The sequence below is a fragment of the Aspergillus eucalypticola genome (assembly GCF_003184535.1).
Source record: "Aspergillus eucalypticola CBS 122712 chromosome Unknown BO83scaffold_10, whole genome shotgun sequence".
Taxonomy (NCBI): Eukaryota; Fungi; Ascomycota; class Eurotiomycetes; order Eurotiales; family Aspergillaceae; genus Aspergillus; species Aspergillus eucalypticola.
The window spans coordinates 331,100-356,088 of NW_020290284.1; the positions used below are offsets into that span (position 1 = coordinate 331,100).

The following is a 24,989-nucleotide window of genomic DNA, read 5'->3' on the forward strand; positions in this document are numbered from 1 at the left end:
TAATGGTAACTTTCACAAGCATATAGTTAGAGCAATTGTCTCTATTCGTAGCATCCTTGCATCTTACCCGCAGGATGCTTGCTCTACACGTCTATACTAGCATACCGTCCGTGTCTTCATAACCCATACAAAAGTGATAACAATAAAGCAAAAAAAACGAAACACCAACCCACCATGAACGTTATCCTCAGCCCACACCTCTACTCCACCCCCAACTTCTAGAATTCTATCATCTAGCCCCCCTCACATCTTCGGCCCATTCTCCCCACCCAAAAACTCCAAATTAATCGCCGCCCGAATAAGCTGATTCGCAATAGCCGTAGCCGGGGGCAACCTCAACGCCCCCTCCTTATACTCAGGCCCCGGCCCAGATCCCAAAACACTCGTGCCCGTCCTCAGCGCCTCCTCGACCTCGGCAAACTCAAACCACCTCGCATCCTCAAGCTCAGGATCATGCTCGAGGTTGATCTTCTCATGCGCCGGATCACTCACCTGCGCAATAGCCCCGATCATCAAGTTCGCCGGGTACGGCCACGGCTGCGACGAGTGGATCACGACGCGCGACAATGTCACACCGGCTTCTTCCCACACTTCGCGGCGGACGGCGTCCTCAACGGACTCGGCGGGCTCGATGAAGCCCGCTAGGGTGGAGTACCAGTTAGGCGGGAAGCGCTTCGAGCGGCCGAGCAGGATGCGTTTGGCGTCGGCGGAGACAACGGCCACGATGATGGTGGGGTCGGTGCGAGGGAAGGAGAGGTTCGATATCGTGGTGCGAGTGTTGCAGGGGGGCCGGGTGGCGGGTTTGCCTTGCTCGATGAGGGCGGCGTCGCTGGGTGGACAGGCGCGTTTGGTCCCGCTGTTTACGGAGATCGTGGGGTGGCCGCAGGTGCCGCAGAAGGTGTTGCGCGTGTTCCAGTCTATCAGGGCGCGGGCTTGTGCGTAGATGGCGGCTGTGCAGGGGTGGGGGTGTCTGTTAGTGATGGTTGTTGTTGCTGTGTATGAGTGGTAGGGTTAGGTACCTTCACTGGCGGGGAATGACATGATGGTTCTGCCCTGGAGGAAGGCCAGACCCTTGGCTTCCATGTCGGCGATCACGGCTCTGGAGTTGGCTTGCTGTTCTTCGGAGTGGCGGGGGGTCACGTCCAATGCGAAGTAGGGCGTTCCGGTGTAGATCTTCCAAACGAGACCGTCCTGTTTTTGGGTCTCGTCCAGACCGAGGAAGATTGGGGATGCGGTGGTTTTGCGTGAGTCGTACTCCTTGATGATGTCCTCTTCGGACTTGTCGTAGATGTTCTCGGGGACCATTTTGCGGATCTCGTCGTATTTGGCGTAGTAGGGCTCCGCGGGGGATTTGGTCAGTGGCGCGAGGTCCTTCATGAGGACGAAGCGCGTGGAGGGGTGCTTGAGTGCGGCGGAGAGGAAGGCATGGTCTCCGCGGAGGAATGACAGACGGTTCAATGGGGAGCCTGGGCAATGGTAAATAGCTGGTCTTAAAGGGAATTCAGGGGAGATTTAGGACATACTGGAGAAATAGTTCACGGTCTCCCTTCCGAACCGCCGGGCCAGCATGGAGTCGGCTTGTATATGCGGGGGGTTGGGGAGCTGGGAATCGTTGCTCATCATGCACTAAAGAATACGGCGATTGTGTAGAGAATGGCGTGTAGGGAGGAGGATTAGAGGGATAGGAATAGGAAATGAATGATTACAATGCTGTATATCCACCGGGGAAAGTTCAGGAGCAAAAATAGCAAGGCGATGATGCGGATTTGGGCCTCCTCATGGCTCCGATAACCAGCGATTAATCAGCACCCCTCAGATGCCGAGGCGGGTAATCTCGGTACCGTCTGCGCAGGTACCGCTCACCCGGCAATTGCTCCGATACGGTATTACTGTGACGATTGAGGGGCACGAGGGGAGCTCCCCACACACGTGACGTGCGTCATGGCGTGTCACGCTTTCTCCAACTGATTCGTGGATGGCTTCATTTGTTATCTTTCCCCACGGCATCAGCAGGGACGCAGTCGCTCACCATGGGTCATCTTGTCACTCTTGCAACATGGTGGGTGCTTGATTACGGGTATATCGTTGTATGTTTCCACTAACAATTTCCTCTCAGCTCCCTCAACCAGTGGGCCCTCGACTTCGAGGGTAACTGCGAGCGCATTATCGAAAGTATTCGGAAAGCCAAGGCAGCTGGAGCCACGCTACGAGTTGGTCCTGAGCTCGAGATTACTGGTATTCACGCCTAGTTGCATCGCTATGGGCAATTGTTGACATCGCTCAGGATATGGCTGTCTCGATGCTTTCCTCGAGGGTGATACATACCTCCACTCGTGGGAGATGTTTGCCCGCATCATCGATCACCCCGACTGCCAGGATATCGTTGTTGATGTTGGCATGCCCGTTCGCCATAGGGACTGCAAGTGGAACTGCCGGTAAGTCATGAGTACGGTACCGATACTACTTCTACTCGGATTAAGTATTCTTCTAGCGTGATCTTTTACAACCGCAAGATCATCCTCATCCGTCCCAAGATGTGGCTTGCCAATGGTGCGTATATCCTTCAAGGCTGTGACTGGATGAATGGCTGACGTTTGCTTCTTCTAAAGATGGCAATTACAGGGAAATGAGACACTTTACGCCCTGGCAGCGACCTCGCGAAGTCGAGGACTACTACTTGGAGCAGATTGTCGGAAAGATCACGGGACAATACAAGGTGCCTTTTGGTGATGCACTTATCAGTACTAGAGATACGTGCTTGGGTCTTGAAACTTGCGAGGAGCTCTTCACTCCTAATGGGTATGACCTATACAGACCTTCGGTTAAGGGGAGACGGCTAATACGTGCACAGCCCTCACATCCCGTATGGCCTTGCTGGTACGTCTGTCAATTTTACCTAACTACACTTTGTCTAACCTATCGAAGGTGTCGAAATCTTCTCCAACTCTTCCGGAAGTCACCACGAATTGAGGAAGCTCGATACCCGTATCAACCTTATCACACAGGCCACAAAATTGGTAAGGCTGCCAAACACACACGAGGTGTCAATTTTAACTCTTCTCTAGAGTGGTGGCATCTATCTCTATGCAAACCAACAAGGCTGTGATGGTGATCGTCTGTACTACGATGGTTGCGCAATGATCGTGGTCAATGGCAACATTGTGGCCCAGGGTTCACAATTTTCCCTGAACGATGTTGAGGTCGTTACGGCTACTGTTGATATTGAAGAGGTCCGGACCTACCGCTCAAGTGCGAGTCGAGGAATGCAGGCCAGCATGCAATCGCCTTATGTCCGCCTCGACCTGGACACGAGATTGTCCCGTCGGGACGAGGATGCAGATCCCGGCTATGCTCCCTCTGAAACTCTCAAACCCCGCTACCATGTCCCGGAGGAAGAGATTGCTCTTGGTCCAGCTTGCTGGCTGTGGGACTATCTGCGCCGGAGCGGTGCTGCCGGATACTTTATCCCGCTTAGTGGTGGTATTGACAGTTGCGCTACTTCTATCATTGTTCACTCGATGTGCAGAGAAGTCGTCAAAGCTGTCCAAGAAGGAAACGAGCAGGTCATCAAGGATGTCCGCAGGCTTTGCGCCGAGCCAGCAGACTCCACCTGGCTTCCCACTTCGAGCCAGGAGGTTTGCAAGTAAGTCGCACTGCTAGATGCCGAACTATCATGTCCTAACCTACTCCACCAGCCGCATCTTCCACACGAGCTACATGGGCACCCAGAATTCCAGCAAGGAAACAAGGGACCGGGCCAAGGTGCTCGCCGCGGAGATCGGTGCTTACCACACCGACTTCAACTTTGATACCGTCATCACTGCTATGATGAACGTGTTTACTATCGTCACAAACTTCCAGCCTAAGTTCAAGGTCCACGGCGGTACCCGAGCAGAGAACCAAGCGTTGCAGAACATTCAAGCCAGATTGCGGATGGTACTCTCATATCTGTTCGCATCGCTGCTACCGACGGTCCGTCAGCGCCCTGGCGGTGGAGGACTGCTTGTTCTGGGCTCGTCCAATGTTGATGGTACGTTTGCAACCCCATTCGTCTGAATTGAGATTCTAACAAAGCGCAGAATGGTGTGTTTATACCCCAAGCCCAATATAACACAACAATAACCCCCTTAACCCGAACAAGAAACTAACGTAAACAGTCTCCGCGGCTACCTGACCAAATACGACGCCAGCAGTGCCGATGTACGTCCACATCCCTCTCCAAGAAAGTGCTAAACACCACTAACAATCACAGCTCAACCCCATCGGCTCCATAAGTAAAGTCGACCTGAAGAAATTCATCGCCTGGGCCCGCGACTCCTTCGACCTTCCCATCCTCGACGATTTCCTCACCGCGACTCCCACCGCCGAACTCGAGCCCATCACCGCCACCTACGTGCAATCCGACGAAGCCGACATGGGAGTCACATACGCCGAGCTCTCAGTCTTCGGATACCTCCGTAAAGTGGCCAAGCTTGGACCCTGGTCCATGTACGAGCGCCTACTCCACATGTGGGGGAACGAGTACAGCCCTCGCGAGATCTACGAAAAGACGCGCCACTTCTTCTACAACTATTCGATTAATCGCCATAAGATGACGGTGTTGACGCCTAGTTATCATGCTGAACAGTATTCGCCTGAGGATAATAGGCATGATCTGAGGCAGTTCTTGTGTATGTTTCCTTTCCTCACCCTTTTCTTTTCTTCCCTTTTGTGTTTTGCTGCTTGCACGTGGGATGTGGTATTGGTGTGGGATAATGGCTAATATAGACATTGATATGGTATAGATCCCTCCTTCTCGTGGGCGTACAAGAAAATGGAAGACAGTGTGCAGTACTGGGAATCGAAGGGGTGGACTACGGGCAAGGCGCAGAAGAAGAGCGTAAAGGCCGATTAGAGTGTCGTTTTAGTATCCTATAGTATATCCACTAAGGGAAGACGAAGACATGTAGAGGGGATGGTCAGTTGTGATAGATGTTTAACCTGATACGCAGTAATACAAATGTCACAAGCACATCCTAGCAAAACCCTAAGGCTGTAGAGTAATGCGATGGTTAACCGGGAAATATGGGAGAAACACATTGAGAGGAAAGAAAAGATTGAACTTGAATTGTAGATTGGTATCAGCATCAGTGAGATATGGACAGATAGGAAATCGTAAAGACAGAATATGTGTTTGATAAAGAAAAAGAAATGCTTTTGGTAAGCAACGCCAGCAGTGATAATCAGCGCTAATTGACAACAACGTTAAGTAGATCCTTAAGATCAGAGCATATAGGTATAGTATGAGGAATAGAAAAAAAAAAAAAGAGTGAAACGACAGCCAATTACTGTCTAATCTCTCCAAAACCAGCCGGTTTCCTTCCGATTGGCGGATGATGAGTCTCCTGGATTGTTCTGTCCATGCGGAGGGTTCAGGACTTCCGTCGTCTCGTTGCTCTCTTCACGACCATCGGAGAACCTCTTCGTCCAGACGGTCTTCTTCTGGGTGGATCCATCTGGAAGTCGGACACGCTCGGTTCTTGTCATGGTTGAGATCACGGTTGGTTGTTCTGTGGTTGTGGTTGTGGTTGGTTCTGTCACTGGGGTTGGCTGCTGCTGCTGCTGCTGGTGGTTCTCAGAAATTGGGTTGTCATTCTGCTTGTCAGACACAGGCTCCATCCATTTATCGGCCTCGCGAGGTCTCCGTCTATCCTCCAGCAGCAGGCGCAGTATAGGGCTCTCGAACATATCGGCAAAGGCCTTGCTTTCACGGGCAGCAGCGTCCTCGAAGAAGCGATCGAACATGTCCCATTCCGTCATTGTTTCCGTCTCGTTATCGTCTGCGGTAATCTCTCGAGATACTTCACCGTCATCGCCACGGTCCGAAGTGTAGTTGTGGAACACAAGCATCGGGTTTGACCGACCATCTCTTCCGCTTTCGGAAATCTTCCACTGGTCGCCCAAACTACCGCGTTGCGCTAGACCGTACAGCCAATCTCTCGGGGTCTCCCTCTTCGCCAGCGCAGTGGTGTCCTGGTCGAGCATCGGTTTGCCATTTTCCAGTCGAATAAGGTCCTCGAAAGCTTCGCGCCAGTGGGTCTCCGTAGCGGGGTTGTTGTTCTCACTCTCCGACGACAGGCTCAACGAGGACATGAGCGACGAAAAGACACCTTTGTCGTGGTGGGAGTGGTACTGGTTCTGGCGTTCCAGGTGCAAGGGGGAGTAAGGGCTGAAGATGAGGTAGGAGAAGGGCCATCCGAAAGAATTGCTAGCGAAATCCGAGAACATGGAGCGGTGGAAGGGGTGGAAGAAGTGGGAGGAGAAAGGGCTGTCGAACAAGGAGGCCCGGTCGAAGAAAAAGTCGAAGATGCTGTCTCGGTCGCTTCTGCGCCATCTGGGATGGTTATCTGCGTACCATTGATCCTCCCAGTCAGTCCAAGAATGCGCGGGATAGCGGTTGTGGCGCTGGTTGTGGTGGTCGGTATTGTCCGCTGTACCTGGCGCATGGTTGTCCCCCTTCGCGTCGCCGCCGCCGTCTCTCCTGCGGAAAGCTTCCTCGTCGAAGATGGCCCAGTGGTCGCGAGAGGGCCGCGAGGACATGGAGGGGATGCCCATCACCGACTGGAGCACGGACGAGACTTGTTCGTCGGCGAAACGGCGGACTGCGTCCAACGCGGTCTCGTCATCGGGCCATCGGCGGGAATCGGAGGGAGCGGAATTTCGATTCTGGTTAGAGGTGTCGTCACTGGGCATAGTGAGGGTGCAGATGCGGATGCAAATGCAGGGGTGGGTAGATACAGAGTTAGTTAACGTTGAGAGGTGTGGTAGAAAGAGTAGAGAAAAGGAACAAGGGAGATGGAGAAAGAAGAAGAAGAAAGATGGGCGCAGGATTGAAGAAGAAAGAGCTTCTCGCGATTCCAATCGATTAATTGTTGGGGATATCGCCCCACTCGTGCTTCCCAATCACCACGTGACCCGTACCATCTGATCTGGTGCTTTCTAGTATTTACTTTCTCTCCCCGGACACACACATCATGAAGTTGATAGAATTCATTATCACAGACATACTATTATACTACAACCACGCAGCAGTCCGTACTACAGTCTGGATACATTAATAATCCGTGTCTTACAGCCGAGATCGACGTTCCTCCAAGTTCTTCCACGCCTCATCAAAACCCGCTCCGCGGACCCACTGGGGATCCTGGCCAGTCGAGTCCATCACTAGACAATCGATTAGCTATCACATCCATAAGGATCCAGGATGAACATACCCATATTTGCAATCTTCAGCCACATATCTCCCTTAATCTTCAACCCTAACTCCTCGGCCCGATCTTCAAACGGCCGACACGCCCTTTCACCATTCTTCAAGGCTCGCACCAACTTGGGCAGATGTCCATCATCACTCGATTGGCCATTGCAATAAGCATAGATCTCCTCCCAGCTCTTCGCTGCTGAATACCTCGTAATCTCATCTAGGTGCAGATCTGCCGCTCCATAAGCTACATAGAGCAATAAATCCAGGCGCCCCGTCCACTCCAGAATCCGTGCTTTAGTCACGTCATCCAGATACGGCAACCGGATAATCTTGGATAGGAAGATGGTGGAGTTGACGCCGTGGATGTAGAAGAAATCGAACTTGATCTGCTTATCAGGGCGCTGTGCAGCACTGGTGAAGTATGCTACATCCACATCAATCAGTCACTGCCAGATACACGCATAGAAATATACGGGGGGGAAAGGAATAAACTCACCAACCGTATTGATAATCTCTGCTGTCTTCTCCTCAATCTGATCCACCGAGACCGTAAACTCCGCCGCATACTTAATCATCTCATCGGGAGCCCGTTTCAGCACCCCATTCCTCATCCGCTGGCTATCATCATACTGCGCAGACCGTGCCAGCCTCTCATCGGCCCGAATCTCCTCCAGGATCTGCAGCATAGTCTTCTTCCCATGCTTGGCCATGCCCCCAGCTGCCTTTTCCACGGGCCAGAAGAACAACGGACCATACCAGTCCTCGTGAACAGCCGTCTGCGCCAGCCCTTCAGCTACAATAGCAGGCTGGTTGAACTCAAGACCGAATCCGAAGTGGATGAATGGATGGATCAAGCCTATTGCTACCAGTCAGCCATCAAATACCCCTCAAACAGGTAAGAGGGAAAGGAGAAAATACCTCCAAACAACCTCCCCAACATCAACTCAGCCACCTCACCCCCGGAATCCGAGAAAAGATACTCCCCCAACACCCTCTCCTCCCCCTTCTCCTTCATCTGACGTTGAAAGAACTCCAGATAATTACTATAATGCTTCTCCTGTCCCAGATACTTCAAGAACCCTTCTGCCTTTCCCATCTGACTCACCACCTCCTCATCCACGGACATCTTGGGCCGCTGATAGCTGCTATTCTTGTCATATGCGGCGCGGATTTGTTCCGGAGTTGCACCGAGGGCATATAGACTTAGGATGTGGTGGGGGATGTGGTCTATACCAACCCATTAGCGATAACATATCTTCAGTATAAGTAGGGAATGAGGGGAGAGGAGAGGACATACTATGAAACCCACTCTGATTAAAAAACACATGATGGGATCGCATATCCTCCTGGAGAACCTCACTCGCCACGCGCGCTGACTCCTCGCTCAGATTATGAGAGACGATCCCATGATCATGTTCAGGGGAGAGATGGATATTCGTAGACGTTGCCATGGGGGAATCACCCTGAAGTGACCGTTGTAGAGAGGTGGCGGTAGTAGTAGTAGTTGATAGATTCATTCTGGGCAGTAAGTATCCGTCCCTATAATATGAAGACGACCTAAATCGCAACCCAGAAGCACTGGTAAAAGCAGACTTTCTGAGCGCCTGACTCAAAAAAGATGATGAAGAGAGGCAGTAGCGTAGAGTCATCCGTAGTACTCTACCCCAGTTTCAATCAGTACGGGGGATGTGTGTGTCAGGTAAGCTTAAATATCCCTGAACCAAAGTTCCAGTGCGGTCTGATCTAGTCAGCAATCCCAGCCAAGTGGTCAGTTCTACTACCGTAGTAGGATATCTCGTATTCATCGTCACTTGGTACTACTCAGTTAAGTAAGGTAAGGTAGGATTTGATTTCTTGGTTCGGGATCGTCGGAGTCGCGAGAACCGAGAGAGAGAGAGAGAAATGGTTATTTGGATCGACGTCATGCTGATATGGACCGGGCCCTAACCTGGTGGGTATCATTCCGTACAAAGTACGGTTATTATTATTCTTCTTCTTCGCTAGCTGTCTTTAGATTGAGGGGTAAAGGCTAATCAGATCTATTGTGATTGGGTATCTAGCTAGCTGATTCCACAGGGTTGAAACTAAGGAATGGTGGCTGGGGATTGGGGAAGTGTATCCGAGTTTGATTTAAAGTTCTGCAGAATTGTATAAGTGGTAAGTGAGGAGTAACTGGTGATTGGTGAGTGGCGGGTGGTTACTAGTGGTTAGGATCTGGGGTAGCTGCATTAGTAACATGATGGGGTCAAGCTCGGGCTCGGCCTCTGGCTCGGTGTTTGGCGCTGTTGCTTACTCTATATTGCATTTGGGATTGGGTCTGGACTTCAGCTATTAATAAACTATCCAGTTGATGCTGGGTGGTACCTTGATGGTTTAGGGGATGATGGTGGTTCTAGGGCTTCATTTACAAGAGTCTGTTTAAGAATGCACCTTAAGTTCCATTCGTATGTGAGATTACTTTTCACTAATGCATGTCCAATCTAAACTGGGTATGTCGTATAAAGTATGTTGTGTCGGTCTGGGTATTAACTTTGTTCGAACTACCGCATGAAATCCTCCAACTCCTTCTTCCGCTTCAGTCGCTCGCGCTCCAGCTTCCGGAACAGCGGGTGATGGCCCACCTTATCCTTCAGCTGCTTGTTCCGGCTCTTGTTGTACTCAATATATGCCATGTCTTCACCGCCGGCCAGGCCGCTGAGCGTCGCCGCACTGCGCTTGACTGCTCCCTTTCGCTGGCCGCCCGAACGTCCTGAGAAAAGATCGTCCGTGACATGCTCTACCTCGGCAGAAGTCTCGTTCTGTAACATCACCTCCTGCAACAGCTCACGCCGTTCGCTGGGTGTGGCGTACGCCAGACCCTCCAGGTTTTCGATGCCTTGCAGGTGAGTAATGACCTTGAACGCGTAGCCCTGGTCGACCAGGAAAGCCTGTCGCTTGGAGGAGTAGAACATTTCATCTGTGTCTTTCGACACGAGCGAGTAGAAGAAGGCGTTGAATCCCTCGTCGTTACGACGCTTGGCTCGCAGAATACGACCAAGTCGTTGGGCTTCCTGACGACGGGAACCGTAGTGAGACGAAATCTGGATCAGACAAGTGGCTTCCGGCAGATCGAGCGACGTGTCTCCGATCTTGGAGAGGAAGATAGTGTTGACTTGTTCATTGTGCTGGAAGTTCTCCAGAATGCGCATGCGCTCGTTCTGTGGAGTACCACCGTAGATATAGGCCTTGTTCAGTTTGAGTGCATATCGTTGAAGAGCATAGACGTTGTCGGAAAAGACAATGACCTTATCGCCTCGCTTCTCATGGTAGTCGATCAGGAACTGGCAGGCTTGAAATTTCCGCGGGTTCATGATGTATAGAAGAGCAGCCTTTCGTGACTTCTCTCTCATGTATTCGGAGTAAAATTCAGTCGTCATCGGACACCACACCTCGGCGCACTGAACCTTGGCAATGTGCCCTTGCTCGGCCAGTTCCATCCAGTTGGCTTCGTACAATTTCGGTCCAATCAAGAAGTTCAGATCCTTGATCTTGTCATCCTCTCGCAACAGCGTTGCCGTCAATCCCAATTTACTCTGACACGCAATTGCCGACGTGACCTTTCGGAACATCGATGCAGGCACGACGTGCACCTCGTCAAGAATCATCAGACCCCACTCTCGTGACTGGATCCAATCCATCATCTTCTGCGCATCATGCGACCGAGCACGCGTCTGGGACACCATGGAGTAAGTTGACACGATGATACCAGTCGATCGACGGAACTTCTCCTTGTTGTCTGATGTGAACACGGCAATATCACCGGGATCGATGTTGGACCAGCGCAAGAACTCGTTACGCCATTGCACGACCGACATCGAACTGGTACACAAGACAATTGTTCCCTTCTTGATTGTGCAGCCCGCCGTGATACCCACCAGCGTCTTTCCTGCACCACAAGGCAAGACAATGATTCCACTCTTCGCACGTCCATTACCGAACATCTTACTCAAACTCTTTTCTTGGTAGCTTCGAATTCTTGCGGCTGGCTTCAAGTCGATATCCAAGGTGGGATTGATCTCATCGTTTCGGAAATCATACTCCTCCAGCGCTGGACAGCCCATGGCCTGACAGCGCGCCTTGACGGGTTCGACTGCTTCGTTGGGAATTTCGAAACTGTGCACTTGAACTTCCTCCTCATCGTCATCATCGTCGCGAATCGCCAGCAGGATATCGTCCTCTTTACGAGCTTCGCCTGCGCCGTCTTCCGCCGGCTTCTGCTCCGAAGCCTGTCTAACACCCGCTGCATCCTTTGTACCCGGAATGACCAGACCACCCATTTTCGGGGCCGCCTGCTGAATAATGCCCTCCGTGCCTTTCAATCTCTGAGACCCAATAACCTCATCCTGCAGCAGCATCTGCAACATCGCCGGATCGGTACTCTCCACGAAGAAGCGGTTATGTTTCAACACGACCTTGATTTTTCCGTATGATTTCGTAAAGTCGAGAATGAACGACTTGATGGTATCCGGAAGCGGCGTTTTCGACAATCGATCCAGAAAGTTGATGATATCCTGGGGCAACAAACCCACCGAGACAGCCGCATACAAACTATTCCCCGTCAATCGGTATTCGTGCAGATGGGTCGGACGCGACAGCGGTTCGGCGATAGTAGTCAAGAAGTCCTGCGCCTGGGGTGCAAGCGGCGAGAAACTCTCCAAAGTGATAGTTCCTTTGAGAGGATCGATCCAGAGCGGGCGGTTCGCATGATCAGGTTTCAACGATAGCGAGGAAAAGTCCTTGTAACCGAAATCGGGGTCCTGTCTCTGTACGGCGGCGCTTTTCTTGTTGCTAAAGGATTCGAGGGAGAATTTCTCCAAGACACCTTGTAAGCAAAAGATGTCAGCATCCAGACCCTATATGCAGGAAACTCCACTTCTACGCTACCTTTCAGGTTGTCATCCTTGACTTCTTCCTCGTAGTCTGAGTATTCATCACTACTACCAACATCCGGCACAGGTGTGGGCCGTTTCGATGCTCTACTTGACCGACCGCTATCCGTAGCTTTGCGTTTGATGGGCATTATGTATGTATGTAACCTCTTCCCAGTTCGACCAGAGTCGAAGGGGATCGTCTAATGTAGTGAAGAGGATGCGATGCGGGACGGTGAGAGAATGATGTACGCGGGTGCTCCGAAAGGCTACCGGCGCCTGGACGAGCGTGAAGGGAATACGGCAGCTCGATAGCTCCAGGGGTCGTGGACCAAATCGACCAGCTGAAGCAGTGAGGCACAGAAGCTGGTGAGAGCGCAACGAAGATAAAGTGAGAGCAAGAAAAAAGCAGGGGAGATGATCAAGAACGAGAAGCATGAGATGAGGCTCTCGGGAATGACAAATGCACGCCTGAGGCAACAAGGCGAGTGGCGATCCGACAATGCAGCGCTGTGATTGGCTGGGTGTCACTCACTAAAGGGAACCGGCCGGTTTGACGTAGTCTAGTCCTTAGGTAAAGTCCGGAGCTTCTTGCGAGTCCGCGGCTCCGAGTCCACCTCTGTACAGACAAACCCGTCGAGGCCAGATTAACATTCACAATGAACACGGTATGTTCCAGTTCCTTTATAGCTTTGTCTATAATGTCTCGCTAACAATTGCTCCGTCGCTATCGATCAGATCCGATCTACATGGTGAGCGAACCCTACAACAAACACCTGCCTGCTAGGCGTCCACACCACCTGGAATACACACAATACTAACGGAAACTCACCCAACCCAACAGGATAGGCTGGGGCACCCTTTGCGTCGGTAAGAAGTAATCTGTGAACCCAAATCAATGTATCCATATCACTAATATCGAAATACAACAGCTGGCGGCGGAGCCTACTACTTTGCTAAGAAATCCATCAACGCCGACCGTCAGACCCGTTTCGAAGCGGAAGTGAAGCGCAAGGCGCAGCTGGCTGCGATGGAAGCCGAGCACCGACGCCAGAACGCCCCGAACAATGTCCCGACTCCTAGTCCGACCGAAGATCCGAGCCTGAAGCGCGCCCAGTTAGTGCGTGCCGATGATGTGGGCTCGCCCAGTGCTGAAGCTAGCCATGACCCCGCACCGACTCGTCACGAACCGGAGACTGAAGCTGAGCGGGTGCTGGAAAAGAGTAAATATGAGGCTACGCAGCCTTTCCGGCCTCCGAGGGGAAACCGCTTGTAGGGCTGGTGGGTAGTTAGTTTGCACATACGAATATGAGATGGACGCGGCGATGGTAAAACAAGGGGGAGAAGAAGAAAAGGCTATGTTCTGGCATTTTCATGTATCATAGTTTGGTTTTTGGAGCTGCAGGAACTAGGTATAGTATGACCTGCTTAAATATCTTGATCGGCGGGGTTATCCCTGCTAACGTAGGGGCATAGCTACAGTAAGTTGATCCGTAGGTCGGGATGAACTCTTTGTCTATACAGCAGTGCTTTAAGGAGTAGATGTTGGTTTCAGTAATGCTTCGATTGAAATTAAGTAGCCATAAGGTATTGTTCTATAGGTAAAATAGCCACGATCAATCCGAAATGAAGGTCGTGGAGCATCCACCAATCCCACCAAAAGAGAGACGCCCACATTGATGGGTGTAACCGGGCTGGCACCTGTCCAGATCCCTTCCCCAATCATGAGACTTTCTTCAACGGGTAAGGATGCAACTATGCATGTGATAAGCCCAACATAGTAAGGAGAAAAAGCAAAGCAAGGAACGCCATCGAAACTCCCGCCCGCCTTAAACAGAGGTATGATATGCATCTCTGCCAAAAGAAAAGCCCCGAGTCATGTCGCGTGAGTCCTTCAGACGGAATGTATGTATGTAAGCAATCGCCCAGCTCCCTTACGCCTTGACCGATCAGCAAGTGTTGATCCCGAAAGAAATGATTCAGTGCGAAAAGTGAAAAATCGCGCGATATCGAGAAGTTTCCTAACGCCCGGAGTGGGTGGTGGTCGTTCGGAAATGAGCCCCGCTAGTCGTGTGGGAGTTATATCCGATCGGATATAGAGACTACCTCCGCTTAGCGCGCGTGGAAGCATAGCGGTGGGTGCGGCCTATCATGGGTTATTAATATCAGGTGTTTGAAGATTATGAATGTTTCAGAGAGGAGATCTAACTTGTTGTGATTGGGGTATCCATTGTTCTTCTCGCGAGAACTCTCAAGAGCTGGAGGTACGAAGGGAAGCACCACAGCCGTGAATAGACAGGAGCTGGTGATGAAGCGGGAAATGCGAGTGTCTGGCTGAGGACGGCGGACGGAAAAGTGGCGGATGGTTGGGCGGGCGAGTTGCATGGCGATAGACATGGTGAACGGTGTTTTGGTTGAGGGAACTGGCGTTTATGGATATTGCCAGGAAAAGTATTCGATCAGGAGAGTGGGTTGTCCAGTAAAGTAATAAGTAGATAGGAGGAAGCGGCGCCTTTTTCAAGGGGGAAGTAAGTTCAACAGGTAAGCGTTCTTCAAAGGTTAATACTAATGATAAAAAGGTTGCACAACTGCTGTGCGGCAATACGGACCTACTTATAATAATTATGGTATAGGACTCTATCAAGGCTTGTTAGAGGCAAATGGAGGATCAGCCTACACCTCAGCCGAACGGACCGTGTTACCCTGTGGGGGGGTGGTTGTCTTGCGGGGGTTCAAAAAGGCCCACAGGCCCATGATGATTGCTAGGCTAGTCCCTCAACTAATGCTGATTGATGATGACACTGAGTTTTGGGTTTCGAGAACCTTGAGGGATAAACGAAAAGCGCGCGGAAAAACGGTCCCGAATCATGTAGCCATCAGCTGGAGATCGGATAGCATGCCAGGCAGTTGTCGATTCTAGTGTCTATGTAGATTAGTCGATGTTCATACACCTCACTCCATACCTGTCACCTGCATTCCTACCATAATGGATGATGCATGGACCACATGAGTTATGTGGGCACCCACTGATGTACCGTCGCATTGACCAAAAGGGCATTGATGATCCAGTCTCAACACTGTTGAACTGACTCACAGGAGTGAAGGTGAGAACTCACGCCATCGAGGGGCAGCTGATCGCGATTTCCGGCCGAAGGAAACAGCGGGGCTCAATGACGGACCGGCCAGGCACGCGGGCGGCGATCGCGGTAGTTGGTTAGTAGTACTGTAGTAGACTAGTTTAGTTGTTGCTCAGGCGCGGTTGGGCATGGCGTGCCAGGCTGCAACTCCCCCCCCCAAAACAGTGGTCCCGGCCCGCTGGAGTTTAAGGTCTGGTCACTCGCTTGTCTGATGGCGGGACTTGAGTATCCGGCCTGGCGGTGTGTGGTTTTTGACGTATGAGTGAAGAACGGACTGGTTGAGTGACTGCGGTTGGTCCATGACAATAGATATCACTATTTGTGTGTACGTACACATTGAGCACGAGCCTAAGGTGATCAGGGGCAGCTAGGTGTCCATCTACCTAGACAATTCCATTGTTACAACGTAGGAGGGGAGATTAAAGGGGAGAGAAACACGAAGCAATCCTGCATCGATCATGCCACTTCCCCCCCACGGCGCCTGAGGCCGCCAATCATAACTGACGTCACCGATGTGTCCCCGCGAATCATGACTCAGCTATTAGTCCAGCCAAGTTGGCTCCCTCCCATTCACAACATTGAATACTCCATGGGTACTCCATAGAACTCTGAAGATAGTACTTCAAAATACTGCGTTGTGTCGTAAATTCTCTGATAGGCGGGAAGAGGTGTCTATCAGCTATTTGGACAACGACAGAGCGGCATCCGTTGTCAGTCGAATACTCATGTTAGTACTGGCATCTTTTATTCTGGTAAATATAAATAAGCTTCATGGAGATACTACTATCTGACACTTGGCTCCACATGTACATACTGCAGTGCTCTTTAAAAACTCCCTATGTCAGTTGCAGTACGGATCGGGTAGAGCCCTCTCACTCTTCAGTTCCCTCGCCATACCAAGCTGCAGCTACTAGTAAACTAGTATGCTAGTATATGCATGTCCAGATCAGTGGTGGAAGATATGATCCGGGGGTACCGATCTGAGGGGCTCGGGCCATGATGCTTCTCCATCCACATGTGGATGCCAATATTGCTGAACATATGGAGTGCTCCTAGTAATATAGTTTAGGACAGACACTATGCGTTACCTCAGCCGTAATGCTCACTGTTGTTACTGAATACTGGTATTATCATGTGACTCCGATCTTGAATTATAATTGAGATGATGGTTTCTCGGCCATGAACTTCGCACATCTTTGCAGAACCATCAACTCTAACAAATCTGATAGAGAATATTGATTCGAAAATGGGTGAACTATGAGAGAAATGTTTTGATTGCTGACATAGTGCATCCCTTCAGCAGAAGTTTGACAGGTTATTCTTTTACCGTTCACTGTCACCCTCACCGCCTGTGCCATGGCAACAGCTACTAGTTATGGTCTAGACTACTACATGTACCTATATGGCATAGGTGACTTGAATGTTGACCCTCACTATGGAGGGTGGCCCATCAATCACTGACGCCATTGAGAAAAAAGATTGCATGAGCTCTCAGAATAAGTACCGATCTGACTATAGCGATGAAAGCGACAGTGAGGTTGGTGTGACTTGGTCTCCTGGTGACGGAGTATGTCCCTCAACAGCAGAGTTCCATCATTGCTGTCAGTCCAATTTTGATGAATGGAAGGATGCGACCTCAATGCCTCTAAGTGACACTACCTCTTTCTACACCTACTTGGTTGACTTTCTAAGCCTCCTCAAACATGTCCCCCCGTTTCTATCCTGCCTCCCAGACGATGTCCATATTACAGGGAGACGGAGAACATTTCTTATGCTTAGATCCTCTCTACAGATACACTCAACAGACGATCCAGACTGCGATCAACCTTACAAGCTGATTGATTATCTTCAATGCCTCGGATTTCCAAAGCCTGTCGTCTACAAGCTGAAAGCTGAGACGCAATTACAACCGATTTTTCCGATACACACCAAGGCCTTTCGCTCTGGGTATTTTACAAACATCGTTCTAGCTTGGTCCTACATTGTTTCCTGCCGCTGGTCAGAAATATTCCAACGAGCAGGTTGGAACAGCCAGGTACTCCATGAAAATGGTATGCAGATTGAGGACTCTTTCTGGCATCTTGTCACGCAAGGCTGCTGGTTAGCACTAGTGAAGAAAGAAACCGCAAAATTCTGTTCTCCATGGATGATGGCAAGTGAGGGGGCTAAAAAAAGCCGGTAAATCTGAAATGTCAGTCGATATTCGTTGTTATGGACTAACTGGTTTATGAAGCAATTGGGTGCCAGTCACACCAAATTCGTCTCTGGCCTTTGATATTCTTGTGAATTTTTGCATATCGGAAGGCCTGGAACTAGAATTGACCACCGGTCTTGCGTCTGTTTTACTATTGACCTCACGGAACACACCTTCGCCTATCCTCGCTCCTGCTGTAGCAGCCCCGACTGCTTCTGCTGCCTATCTACCAAGAGCAAAAGACGCAGTCTTTCATGAACTTTACCAATCTATTGATAGATTTCTCACTTTAAGCTCCACACAGGATGCATTGGACTCGTTAATATGCAGTGCCTTTTTTGACCCATCTATTCCCTGTAATATCATGGGAGCTGCATCTTTGGGTGTGAGGAAAGCCCTCTCAACGGCGAACAAGATGGATAACCAACAGCTCCTTAGAGCGATCACATATACGAACCCGTCTCTATGTCACTTCTGGGTCGCAGCTATTCGTGGAGGTCAAGTAGACTCCTTTCTAAACATGAGTCTGTATACTCTACCGCCTATATGTCTTGTGGCCGCCTTTTGGACAGATACAGCTCAATCCTTTCTCCAGATGGAGTATTGCTCAGGCAAAGTAGAGAAGACAGTCATTACTCGGGCACATGAGTTTCAAACTTCATTTTATTGCCGGTCAAGCACATCGGTGCCCTGGTCACCTGCACCTCCCTTCGGCACAACTCCCGTCGAGAATGTCAGTCTTGAAATCCGACAACACCTCGGACATATGCACAGACCTATCTCATGGACCACATGCTGGGTTCTGAGTTCGGGAAAGAGGATCCCCGCGACCGAACCGTACCAAATTCGTCAGTCCCAGGTTCAGAGGGTGATACGCCCTTCATCTACAGAGCATTCTAACAAGTAAGTCTGGGGATATCAGCTGCATTACCGCTCTATATACTAACTATCAAGCGTGTCCTACGCCGAACAAAATGCTGCTGATGAACAGTCAGGGGTTGCAACATCACGTTTGTTCAATTGGCATAGAAGCTATGATGATGGCATCTGGCTTGATGATGGAACGGGAGACATCGAAATGATTCGTCGACTCCAGCAGCACCAATGGATTATCGATCCATTTTCCGCAAGTGAGCTTGACGATCTAGTTGAAGAACCTAAGGATCGCGAGCTGAACTTTGAGGGTATCTTACTGTGGATAGATGAAACTGACCACCATCGACACTAGCATCAGTAAGTTGCTTCAAGGTTGATTTCTCATGAGATATTTCTAGAATCTCACTAGAGAGATACGATCGTGTATTAAGGTTCGTAAAATTTTAATATCCAGCGCGGATATACGCTCCGAGTTCTGGGTCAAAAAACATCACAAGTGGCCTGTGAGGCTGAAGGAGCTGAGATCAGTCTCCACGCCGCTGTGAACGAAGCCGTGCTACAAAATGACAATCTTTGGCCAATCACAATACAACATGGTATAACAAGCCCAAGGTCGTGCTATTGTTGGAAATGACCTTACTGCATGAGGCGCAAAACCAATTCCCACTCCGCAAATTTCCAGAGGAGTAGACGTCCAACCCCGCCCCCTATCAGGAATCACATATTCAATGCTCTAGAACTCAGGGAGATCATGCCCTGCTGGGACTTCATAGAATCCAATTGCTATAAAGCGTGGGGCTTTTTTGGTAGCAGACTCTTTCTGACGCAAGTGACAAAGCCTTGCAAGGGGCTTGTGGCTCAGAGTCCTAACGAACTAGTGACTAGTGTCCCTTAGCCGTCTGCTAAATTGACAGAAGCACCCTTAGGAGCAGACTTGCGACACTTCATTCAGACGGGGCGATACACCTTCAAGCTCTATATCACAGCGTTTTATTAACATGTTGAAAGGAACGATGGAGGATCACAAAAGTCGTAGGTGTTGGGCGTAAAAGAGTTCTCACACATCCTTTACTATTCTATCTTCGTTCGTCGATGTTCGGAATAGGCTAACCTTGCGGAGAAGGATTCTAAACGATTTCTCGAATCGCATCTTACAGTGGGTCTGGCGAGACCGGCGTGGCGGAGCACCTGATAACCTCACTCTTGCACCGAGTACGTGCAGCGAATGTTAATCCTAGGGCAGTGTAATAGTCGCAGGCACCACAAGTGGAGAGACACCCTATTTTCACCGGCTGCTAGCTATGCCATAATTTAGCCATTCGGCATGAGCTCCGACCTAGGCGTTGCGGCTGAACTTACTCAAGTGTCTTTTATCTACCCCAGCTTTTGGCCCCATGTGCTCAAACACTGGTTCCCCTTGGCTCTTCCAGCCGCCAGGAGTTGACTTCTGCTTCGGTTCCATGCATTAAACTAGGTATAGTGCAATGCTCATCCTTATTTGCAACACAGCCTGGTGATGAGTGCTAAACCTTAAACGGCAGGTGACTACGCTTACTGCTTTTGCATGCTCATGAGCGGATGCAAAATCAACAAAGGTTCCAATGAGCTGATGCTTGCTGAATCTTCACATCACCTATGCTTAATTAAGGCTTTTCTCTGTGAAACCATGACACTACCAAGGCTCTGTGGACTCAGGAGGCACAGTGCTGGCTAGGCAGGTCCATGTGGTTGTCAGCCTCTAATTGTCAGCCGCAAGGTCACACCAATAGTGGTATTCAGCCCCTCTATCAAAGCACCGCAGGTAGCATGTTTCTCATAACAACTAAGATTTTACCCTGCACGGTGTTTCACTTTCAGGAGAACCATGCATGGCCTGGCTATTTCAATACAACGACCGAAGGAAGATGGATTGAGGTACCCGAAAATAGTGGGCAATGGCCGTGGGGGCGAAATCTACCATCGCCCTCATCATGCCCCATTCAAACTGCAGGGTCGTGTTGGTTTCTCCATTCTCCTCGAGACTTCATTCGCTGACAGTGCTTTGAAACAGTGCCCTTGTCTAGAACTGGGCAATTGTACATGGTTCTTTCGTGCCTTGTACGTATCGCCTGCAGCTCCCGTGGGAGCTAACGAGTCCATGGATTGCCATTTACAGGACCTGAATGGAGCGTCACAGTATCTTGTTTATCTTAAGCGTTTAAAATCTGAAGCAGACATCCACGGTATACTGATTGGGAGACATCACGTTCAACTGCTTGGGCGTTGTCCCGCTACGACTTCATACGGGGATCATCCTCCGAATCGCCCCCAATCTCACTCTAGAACACGAAATCTTTTCTCTCGGTTGGTCTTGGGTCGACTCCGCCCCCCATGAAGGATGTAGCCTCAGGAGCTACTCCAGGAACCTACCTATTGCGGACGGCTTGTCATGTCCTGAGTGGGCAGTGTCAGAGCCTTGGCCGGGCTCTGACCTAGTGTTGCTAATGGCACACGGGAACTGTTGGTTGGGGGCCAATGATCCATCCGACTTAAAAGGATGAGATACATCTCCTAAGCTGGAGCAGATCACAAGAACTCTTTCATTTCATTATCGTCACTCTCTTCGTTTCCCTTCTTGGGACAGTCACTCTTTTTGTCTTCTGCAAAGACAGTCGTTCTTTATATTGCTTCAATCCTATACCTTCATTTCACTTCATACGACCAATACGACCAGAGATCTAGTTCAAGATGGTTAACCCTCTCCACAATGGAGTGGCCACTGGTCTCTTGGCTTCCTTCCTCATCCAACAGGGTCTGGCTTTAGAACTGACCGCATTCAACCCTTCTACAACAACGAACACGCAGGTCAAGGTGGCGGCGGCTGGGACTGAAGTCCAAACTCAGGACTATTCCAGCGTTGATCTGCGAACTAGTCACTCGTTCTACTGGGGTGGTAAGTGTACAACTCTTGGCGCTTGACTATACAAGGAAATAGCTAACATGCTTGGAATAGCTTCTAGCGGTGGCGGGTCCACCTTGGGTAACCTGACTCTTGTGGACGAAAGCATTCTCCCCATGGAGTCTTTCAGCGATATGCTGGAGAACATTCAGTGCACCAATTCGAGTATTACCTTGGGCTTCTCAGATACAGATGCGTTCTCCTATGCGAAGAACTCGTGGACTTGGGTGAACAAGGCTGCCAACAACTCATTTCTTATGGTGGCTGGCGTCCAGCAATGTAGCTGGAACACCCAACGTGTTCCTTTCGTCATTACGGCTGCCAACTTTCAAGACAACTCTACAGTACGTTTGGCCGGTAAATCGGCGACCTGGGATGATGTCCTTCGAAACCATGAGATCACCATCGGCAAGGCCCCGAGTGACATGGCAGTCGAGCTCACCAAGCGAGGCATAACTTCAGGAACTAAGTCTGGTTCGATCAGTATTGATAAAACCGCGTCCGACAAATCAGTGAAGATCTTCTCGAAAGACGACCTCACGCTCAGCGCTGAATGCAAATCGTGCGGAACTAGTGGTGAATTTGACGTTGAATTCAAGTACAAAGTGAAGCCAAGTGGCAGCGGTTTCTTGAGCGAGATCGGAAGCGCGTTTTCCGGAGATTGGGATGTCGAGACCGCGGAACTTACGCTTACACCGAAGGATGTCGAGCTAGACATCACTCCTGCTCTGGACCTGAGCGGAAACCTGACCAAATCCTACTCGGATGAAGCGCAGATTGCTGCATTGACCCTTGAGGGAATTAAAATCCCGGATGTCTTCACCCTGGACGTGCAGCTTGCTTTCGACATCGGAGCCAGCGCTGGTCCCGTCAATGGCGATGCGTCCATCTCCTATCCCATGAAAATCTCGCTTGACAATGATGCAGAGGCTGTTCTCGACATTGCGAACAAGAAGGTCACGCACAAGGACTGGACCCCGACCATCACGACTTCTGGCGTCCAACTTGATGCTGAGATCGACGCCACCCTTGAGGCTTATGTCAAGGCTTCCCTCGAGTTGGTCCTTTCTGTCGGCAGTACGTACAAGGATTATGAGTATATTAGAGCTGCAACGCTAACCCTGTCTAGGAAAATGGGGATACGAAGCCGGTATCTATCTCAAGCCCTACCTGGCAGTAGACTTCACTGCCGAAGCATGTGAGTGAACTGACAAGACCTGGTCTATGGTAGCCTCTGCTGACAACATGTAGCCACGAGTGGCACTTGCTCGGACACGTCCAAGAACTACCACTATGCGATCGAAGTGGAACCTTATGCTGGAATTGAGCTCGGCGCAGAGGTGGCTAAAGTGAGCGACGAGGGTAACCCGATTGCGGATGCCACTCTTGCAGTAAGTCGAGCCTAGCGACGGGCGAATATGCGCTTGGAGAGCCTAGCTAACCCCTTCGCAGTCCTTCACCAAGTCCATGTCGTCGACCTGCATTGGTTTCGACAGTATCACTTCGACCAAGACTGCCACATCCACGAAGACCAAGTCGACTGATGAATCCTCGTCCGACGATGAGACTTCTACCAAGTCCAAGTCCAAGTCTAAGTCCAAGTCGTCCACCAAGTCATCCACCAAGTCATCCTCCAAGTCGGCCTCCAAGTCGGCTTCCAAGACCAAGTCTCACCCTAACAGCGCATCTGCATCTGCTACTCCAACCGGCCACTCTTCCACCCACAAGCACACCTCCAGCTCCACCAAGTCTTCGGAAACCAGCAAGTCCACCATCACGTCGTATCCTAAGACCACCTCGGCTAAAGCCACGAGTTCCCACGCAGCTGCCAGTTCGTCTGCTCACAGCGTGCACAACCACGGCCGCAGCTTCAGACAGCATGGCCGTATCTAAGCAGGTTCATGGAAGTTATGAGCTGATGCTGTCTCTGACAGTTACCTTCATGTTATGATTTCATTTCTTGTCCGTGTGTGCGCATGCAGGCAACTGTACTATTTATTATAGATTATTTGATTGGATGTAACGTTGAATTTATACGTTCGTGTAATGAGATTAGTTAAAGAGTTACAACGGCTTCACAGCAATTTATTTACATAGACTACCTACATATGTTCGGATTTTGAGTTTCCATCTGTAGCTCGACGATGTGTACATGACTTGAGTAAAATTTGGGTCCAGCATCCGGCAATATGCATACTTCGTTGCTAATTTCCGCAATGTGGCCATACTTGTAGTATTATCAACTATATAGCACCAGGACACCTGATATTATTCACAAATAATGGTGTCTACACCACGTGTTCAACAGCTGTATAGAGTGTAAGTTAGTAGGGCGGCCGCGATCACGTGCAAAGCCCGGAGCTCCGCCATCTCCGCCTCAGGATCCAGCATATCGGTGCCTCACTTCCCTCTGCTTCAGTCTCACTCATTCCCAACAATAACACGCCCAGCAATGGCATCCCATCAACTCGCCATTGCCAAGGCCTCCTTCTCCGCAGGGCTTCTACGTCCAGACCCGACGTCCGTCGCGCGCGACGAAATCACAGCCTTTCACACCAGCCTAGACCGGGCGCTATCGCATTGCACCCCGGCAAACATCCAGGTTTGAACCGATGCGTCCTTAACCACTGGCGAATACACCAGAAGTACTAAAATGATTTTCTCTCTTGCGCGCCCCCTAGACCTGCAAACAATGGCTCCTGGAATACGTCGTCTCGTCAGGTAACCGCGTAGGCGGATGGGCCAAATACCTAGCTGCGTTGTCTGGATCATTCGAAACATCATCCACACCATCGCCGGCCGAGAGTGGTGGGAAAAGGTCGACATCGACATCTGGCAAGCGGAAACGCCTCCATATCCTATATTTGCTGAATGATGTGCTGCACCATACGAAATACCACCTGGATACGAGCGCCGCGTTTAGCACATTGAGCGGATCGCTGCAACCGCATGTGGTCGAGCTGTTGGGCTACGCGGCGTCGTATGATCGCGAGAAGAACCCGAAACATCATCGTCGCTTGGATGAGTTGCTGGATATCTGGGAGGAGAATCGCTATTACGGCAGTGATTATGTGAATAAGCTACGGGAGGTGGTTAAGAATGCTTCGGTCTCGGGTCCGGTCAAGACGTCGCTGAGTGTCGAGGAGAGTAATTTGGATTTCGCGGGAGCTGGTGCGAAACCAATGCCCTCGGGCAAGGATGTCCCGTTCGTTATGCCGGCTACGCATGGTGATCCGTCTATGCCGTACTACGATCTACCTGCGGGAAACCTTGTTCCGCATATTATCCCGGATTCGACGGTGCCCCTGCGACCGGACACAATCAAGCCGCTGCAGTTCTTGGCTGGGCCGGCGGACGAGAATCTTGTCGTGGCGCTGAAGAAGTTCATGAAGGACGTGGATCGGATATATGGGACGGAAGAGCCGGAGCATGAAGAGGACGAGGTGGTGGATATCGATGATCTCGGCCAGGTGGTCGTCCGCGATGCCGATGGGGAGGTAATCGAAGGAGAAACATACTACGGATGGTCACGATCATTCTGCCAACAGATGAAGAAGCGCCAGGCAAAGGGAGACATGAGTCGCAGCCGGAGCCGCAGTCGCAGTCCCGTCAAGCGCCGACGATACAGCGACAGCGCCAGCGACTGGAGTTCGCGTTCACGATCACGAACTCGTTCACCGCAACGCAGATCACGACG

The 24,989-nt window shown here is 50.6% G+C and overlaps 10 protein-coding genes across 10 annotated transcripts; 5 read left to right on the forward strand and 5 right to left on the reverse strand.

Moving 5' to 3' along the window:
• Positions 1–39: 39 nt before the first annotated feature.
• Positions 40–1,734, reverse strand: BO83DRAFT_336357 (NAD(+) diphosphatase). The gene is made up of 3 exons (XM_025528443.1): positions 1,524–1,734; positions 1,020–1,466; positions 40–950 (listed from the first exon to the last, which is right to left on the reverse strand). The coding sequence occupies exons 1-3, from the start codon at positions 1,621–1,623 to the stop codon at positions 244–246; spliced, it is 1,254 nt and encodes a 417-aa protein (XP_025388836.1). The 5' UTR covers positions 1,624–1,734; the 3' UTR covers positions 40–243.
• Positions 1,735–2,007: 273 nt separating this feature from the next.
• On the forward strand, positions 2,008–5,004 carry BO83DRAFT_377788 (glutamine-dependent NAD(+) synthetase). Its single transcript, XM_025531089.1, has 13 exons — positions 2,008–2,059; positions 2,117–2,235; positions 2,285–2,435; positions 2,492–2,550; positions 2,610–2,799; positions 2,852–2,877; positions 2,926–3,017; positions 3,066–3,643; positions 3,696–4,030; positions 4,056–4,058; positions 4,157–4,200; positions 4,253–4,670; positions 4,785–5,004. Exons 1-13 carry the CDS (start codon positions 2,031–2,033, stop codon positions 4,892–4,894), a joined length of 2,154 nt encoding a protein of 717 aa, XP_025388837.1. The 5' UTR covers positions 2,008–2,030; the 3' UTR covers positions 4,895–5,004.
• Positions 4,950–6,980, reverse strand: BO83DRAFT_377789 (uncharacterized protein). Its single transcript, XM_025531090.1, has one exon. It carries the CDS (start codon positions 6,730–6,732, stop codon positions 5,332–5,334), a length of 1,401 nt encoding a protein of 466 aa, XP_025388838.1. The 5' UTR covers positions 6,733–6,980; the 3' UTR covers positions 4,950–5,331.
• Positions 6,981–7,035: 55 nt separating this feature from the next.
• BO83DRAFT_377790 (questin oxidase family protein) lies at positions 7,036–9,160 on the reverse strand. Its single transcript, XM_025531091.1, has 5 exons — positions 8,538–9,160; positions 8,159–8,467; positions 7,737–8,096; positions 7,254–7,664; positions 7,036–7,203 (listed from the first exon to the last, which is right to left on the reverse strand). Exons 1-5 carry the CDS (start codon positions 8,755–8,757, stop codon positions 7,109–7,111), a joined length of 1,395 nt encoding a protein of 464 aa, XP_025388839.1. The 5' UTR covers positions 8,758–9,160; the 3' UTR covers positions 7,036–7,108.
• Positions 9,161–9,664: 504 nt separating this feature from the next.
• On the reverse strand, positions 9,665–12,546 carry BO83DRAFT_359319 (TFIIH/NER complex ATPase/helicase subunit SSL2). The gene is made up of 2 exons (XM_025529350.1): positions 12,164–12,546; positions 9,665–12,101 (listed from the first exon to the last, which is right to left on the reverse strand). Exons 1-2 carry the CDS (start codon positions 12,297–12,299, stop codon positions 9,781–9,783), a joined length of 2,457 nt encoding a protein of 818 aa, XP_025388840.1. The 5' UTR covers positions 12,300–12,546; the 3' UTR covers positions 9,665–9,780.
• A 188-nt stretch (positions 12,547–12,734) lies between these two features.
• Positions 12,735–13,617, forward strand: BO83DRAFT_377792 (uncharacterized protein). Its single transcript, XM_025531092.1, has 4 exons — positions 12,735–12,815; positions 12,886–12,899; positions 12,992–13,017; positions 13,080–13,617. Exons 1-4 carry the CDS (start codon positions 12,807–12,809, stop codon positions 13,421–13,423), a joined length of 393 nt encoding a protein of 130 aa, XP_025388841.1. The 5' UTR covers positions 12,735–12,806; the 3' UTR covers positions 13,424–13,617.
• Positions 13,618–14,259: 642 nt separating this feature from the next.
• BO83DRAFT_426344 (uncharacterized protein) lies at positions 14,260–14,544 on the reverse strand (the record flags this gene model as incomplete). The annotated part of the gene is made up of 2 exons (XM_025535278.1): positions 14,260–14,293; positions 14,357–14,544. The coding sequence occupies 2 exons, from the start codon at positions 14,542–14,544 to the stop codon at positions 14,260–14,262; spliced, it is 222 nt and encodes a 73-aa protein (XP_025388842.1).
• A 2,175-nt stretch (positions 14,545–16,719) lies between these two features.
• Positions 16,720–18,706, forward strand: BO83DRAFT_311077 (uncharacterized protein; the record flags this gene model as incomplete). The annotated part of the gene is made up of 4 exons (XM_025527461.1): positions 16,720–17,462; positions 17,518–18,002; positions 18,099–18,381; positions 18,433–18,706. 4 exons carry the CDS (start codon positions 16,720–16,722, stop codon positions 18,704–18,706), a joined length of 1,785 nt encoding a protein of 594 aa, XP_025388843.1.
• A 2,199-nt stretch (positions 18,707–20,905) lies between these two features.
• Positions 20,906–23,315, forward strand: BO83DRAFT_14326 (uncharacterized protein). The gene is made up of 5 exons (XM_025526181.1): positions 20,906–21,286; positions 21,347–22,369; positions 22,422–22,490; positions 22,544–22,683; positions 22,745–23,315. The coding sequence occupies exons 1-5, from the start codon at positions 21,082–21,084 to the stop codon at positions 23,183–23,185; spliced, it is 1,878 nt and encodes a 625-aa protein (XP_025388844.1). The 5' UTR covers positions 20,906–21,081; the 3' UTR covers positions 23,186–23,315.
• Positions 23,316–23,744: 429 nt separating this feature from the next.
• On the forward strand, positions 23,745–24,768 carry BO83DRAFT_336374 (RNA polymerase II-binding domain-containing protein; the record flags this gene model as incomplete). Its single annotated transcript, XM_025528444.1, has 2 exons — positions 23,745–23,894; positions 23,974–24,768. Coding segments are annotated over 2 exons (945 nt in total), but the record flags the coding sequence as incomplete, so codon positions are not given.
• Between the last annotated feature and the right edge of the window lie 221 nt (positions 24,769–24,989).

What these genes read in the sequence shown, in the direction of transcription:
- BO83DRAFT_336357 (XM_025528443.1), bottom strand. Translation starts at nt 1,623, where the DNA reads ATGATGAGCAACGATTCCCAGCTCCCCAACCCCCCGCATATACAAGCC. An exon ending in GACCGTGAACTATTTCTCCA is followed by an intron (nt 1,467 to 1,523) that starts GTATGTCCTAAA and finishes ACCATTGCCCAG; the next exon opens with GCTCCCCATTGAACCGTCTG. An exon ending in GTCATTCCCCGCCAGTGAAG is followed by an intron (nt 951 to 1,019) that starts GTACCTAACCCT and finishes ACCCCTGCACAG; the next exon opens with CCGCCATCTACGCACAAGCC.
- BO83DRAFT_377788 (XM_025531089.1), top strand. Translation starts at nt 2,031, where the DNA reads ATGGGTCATCTTGTCACTCTTGCAACATG. An exon ending in CATCCCGTATGGCCTTGCTG is followed by an intron (nt 2,878 to 2,925) that starts GTACGTCTGTCA and finishes AACCTATCGAAG; the next exon opens with GTGTCGAAATCTTCTCCAAC. An exon ending in TCGAGCCAGGAGGTTTGCAA is followed by an intron (nt 3,644 to 3,695) that starts GTAAGTCGCACT and finishes CTACTCCACCAG; the next exon opens with CCGCATCTTCCACACGAGCT.
- BO83DRAFT_377789 (XM_025531090.1), bottom strand. Translation starts at nt 6,732, where the DNA reads ATGCCCAGTGACGACACCTCTAACCAGAATCGAAATTCCGCTCCCTCC.
- BO83DRAFT_377790 (XM_025531091.1), bottom strand. Translation starts at nt 8,757, where the DNA reads ATGAATCTATCAACTACTACTACTACCGCCACCTCTCTACAACGGTCA. An exon ending in GTTGGGGAGGTTGTTTGGAG is followed by an intron (nt 8,097 to 8,158) that starts GTATTTTCTCCT and finishes TGGTAGCAATAG; the next exon opens with GCTTGATCCATCCATTCATC. An exon ending in GCTGAAGATTGCAAATATGG is followed by an intron (nt 7,204 to 7,253) that starts GTATGTTCATCC and finishes TCGATTGTCTAG; the next exon opens with TGATGGACTCGACTGGCCAG.
- BO83DRAFT_359319 (XM_025529350.1), bottom strand. Translation starts at nt 12,299, where the DNA reads ATGCCCATCAAACGCAAAGCTACGGATAGCGGTCGGTCAAGTAGAGCA. An exon ending in CAAGGATGACAACCTGAAAG is followed by an intron (nt 12,102 to 12,163) that starts GTAGCGTAGAAG and finishes TTTGCTTACAAG; the next exon opens with GTGTCTTGGAGAAATTCTCC.
- BO83DRAFT_377792 (XM_025531092.1), top strand. An exon ending in CTGGGGCACCCTTTGCGTCG is followed by an intron (nt 13,018 to 13,079) that starts GTAAGAAGTAAT and finishes GAAATACAACAG; the next exon opens with CTGGCGGCGGAGCCTACTAC.
- BO83DRAFT_14326 (XM_025526181.1), top strand. Translation starts at nt 21,082, where the DNA reads ATGGTTAACCCTCTCCACAATGGAGTGGCCACTGGTCTCTTGGCTTCC. An exon ending in TCACTCGTTCTACTGGGGTG is followed by an intron (nt 21,287 to 21,346) that starts GTAAGTGTACAA and finishes TGCTTGGAATAG; the next exon opens with CTTCTAGCGGTGGCGGGTCC. An exon ending in AGACTTCACTGCCGAAGCAT is followed by an intron (nt 22,491 to 22,543) that starts GTGAGTGAACTG and finishes GACAACATGTAG; the next exon opens with CCACGAGTGGCACTTGCTCG.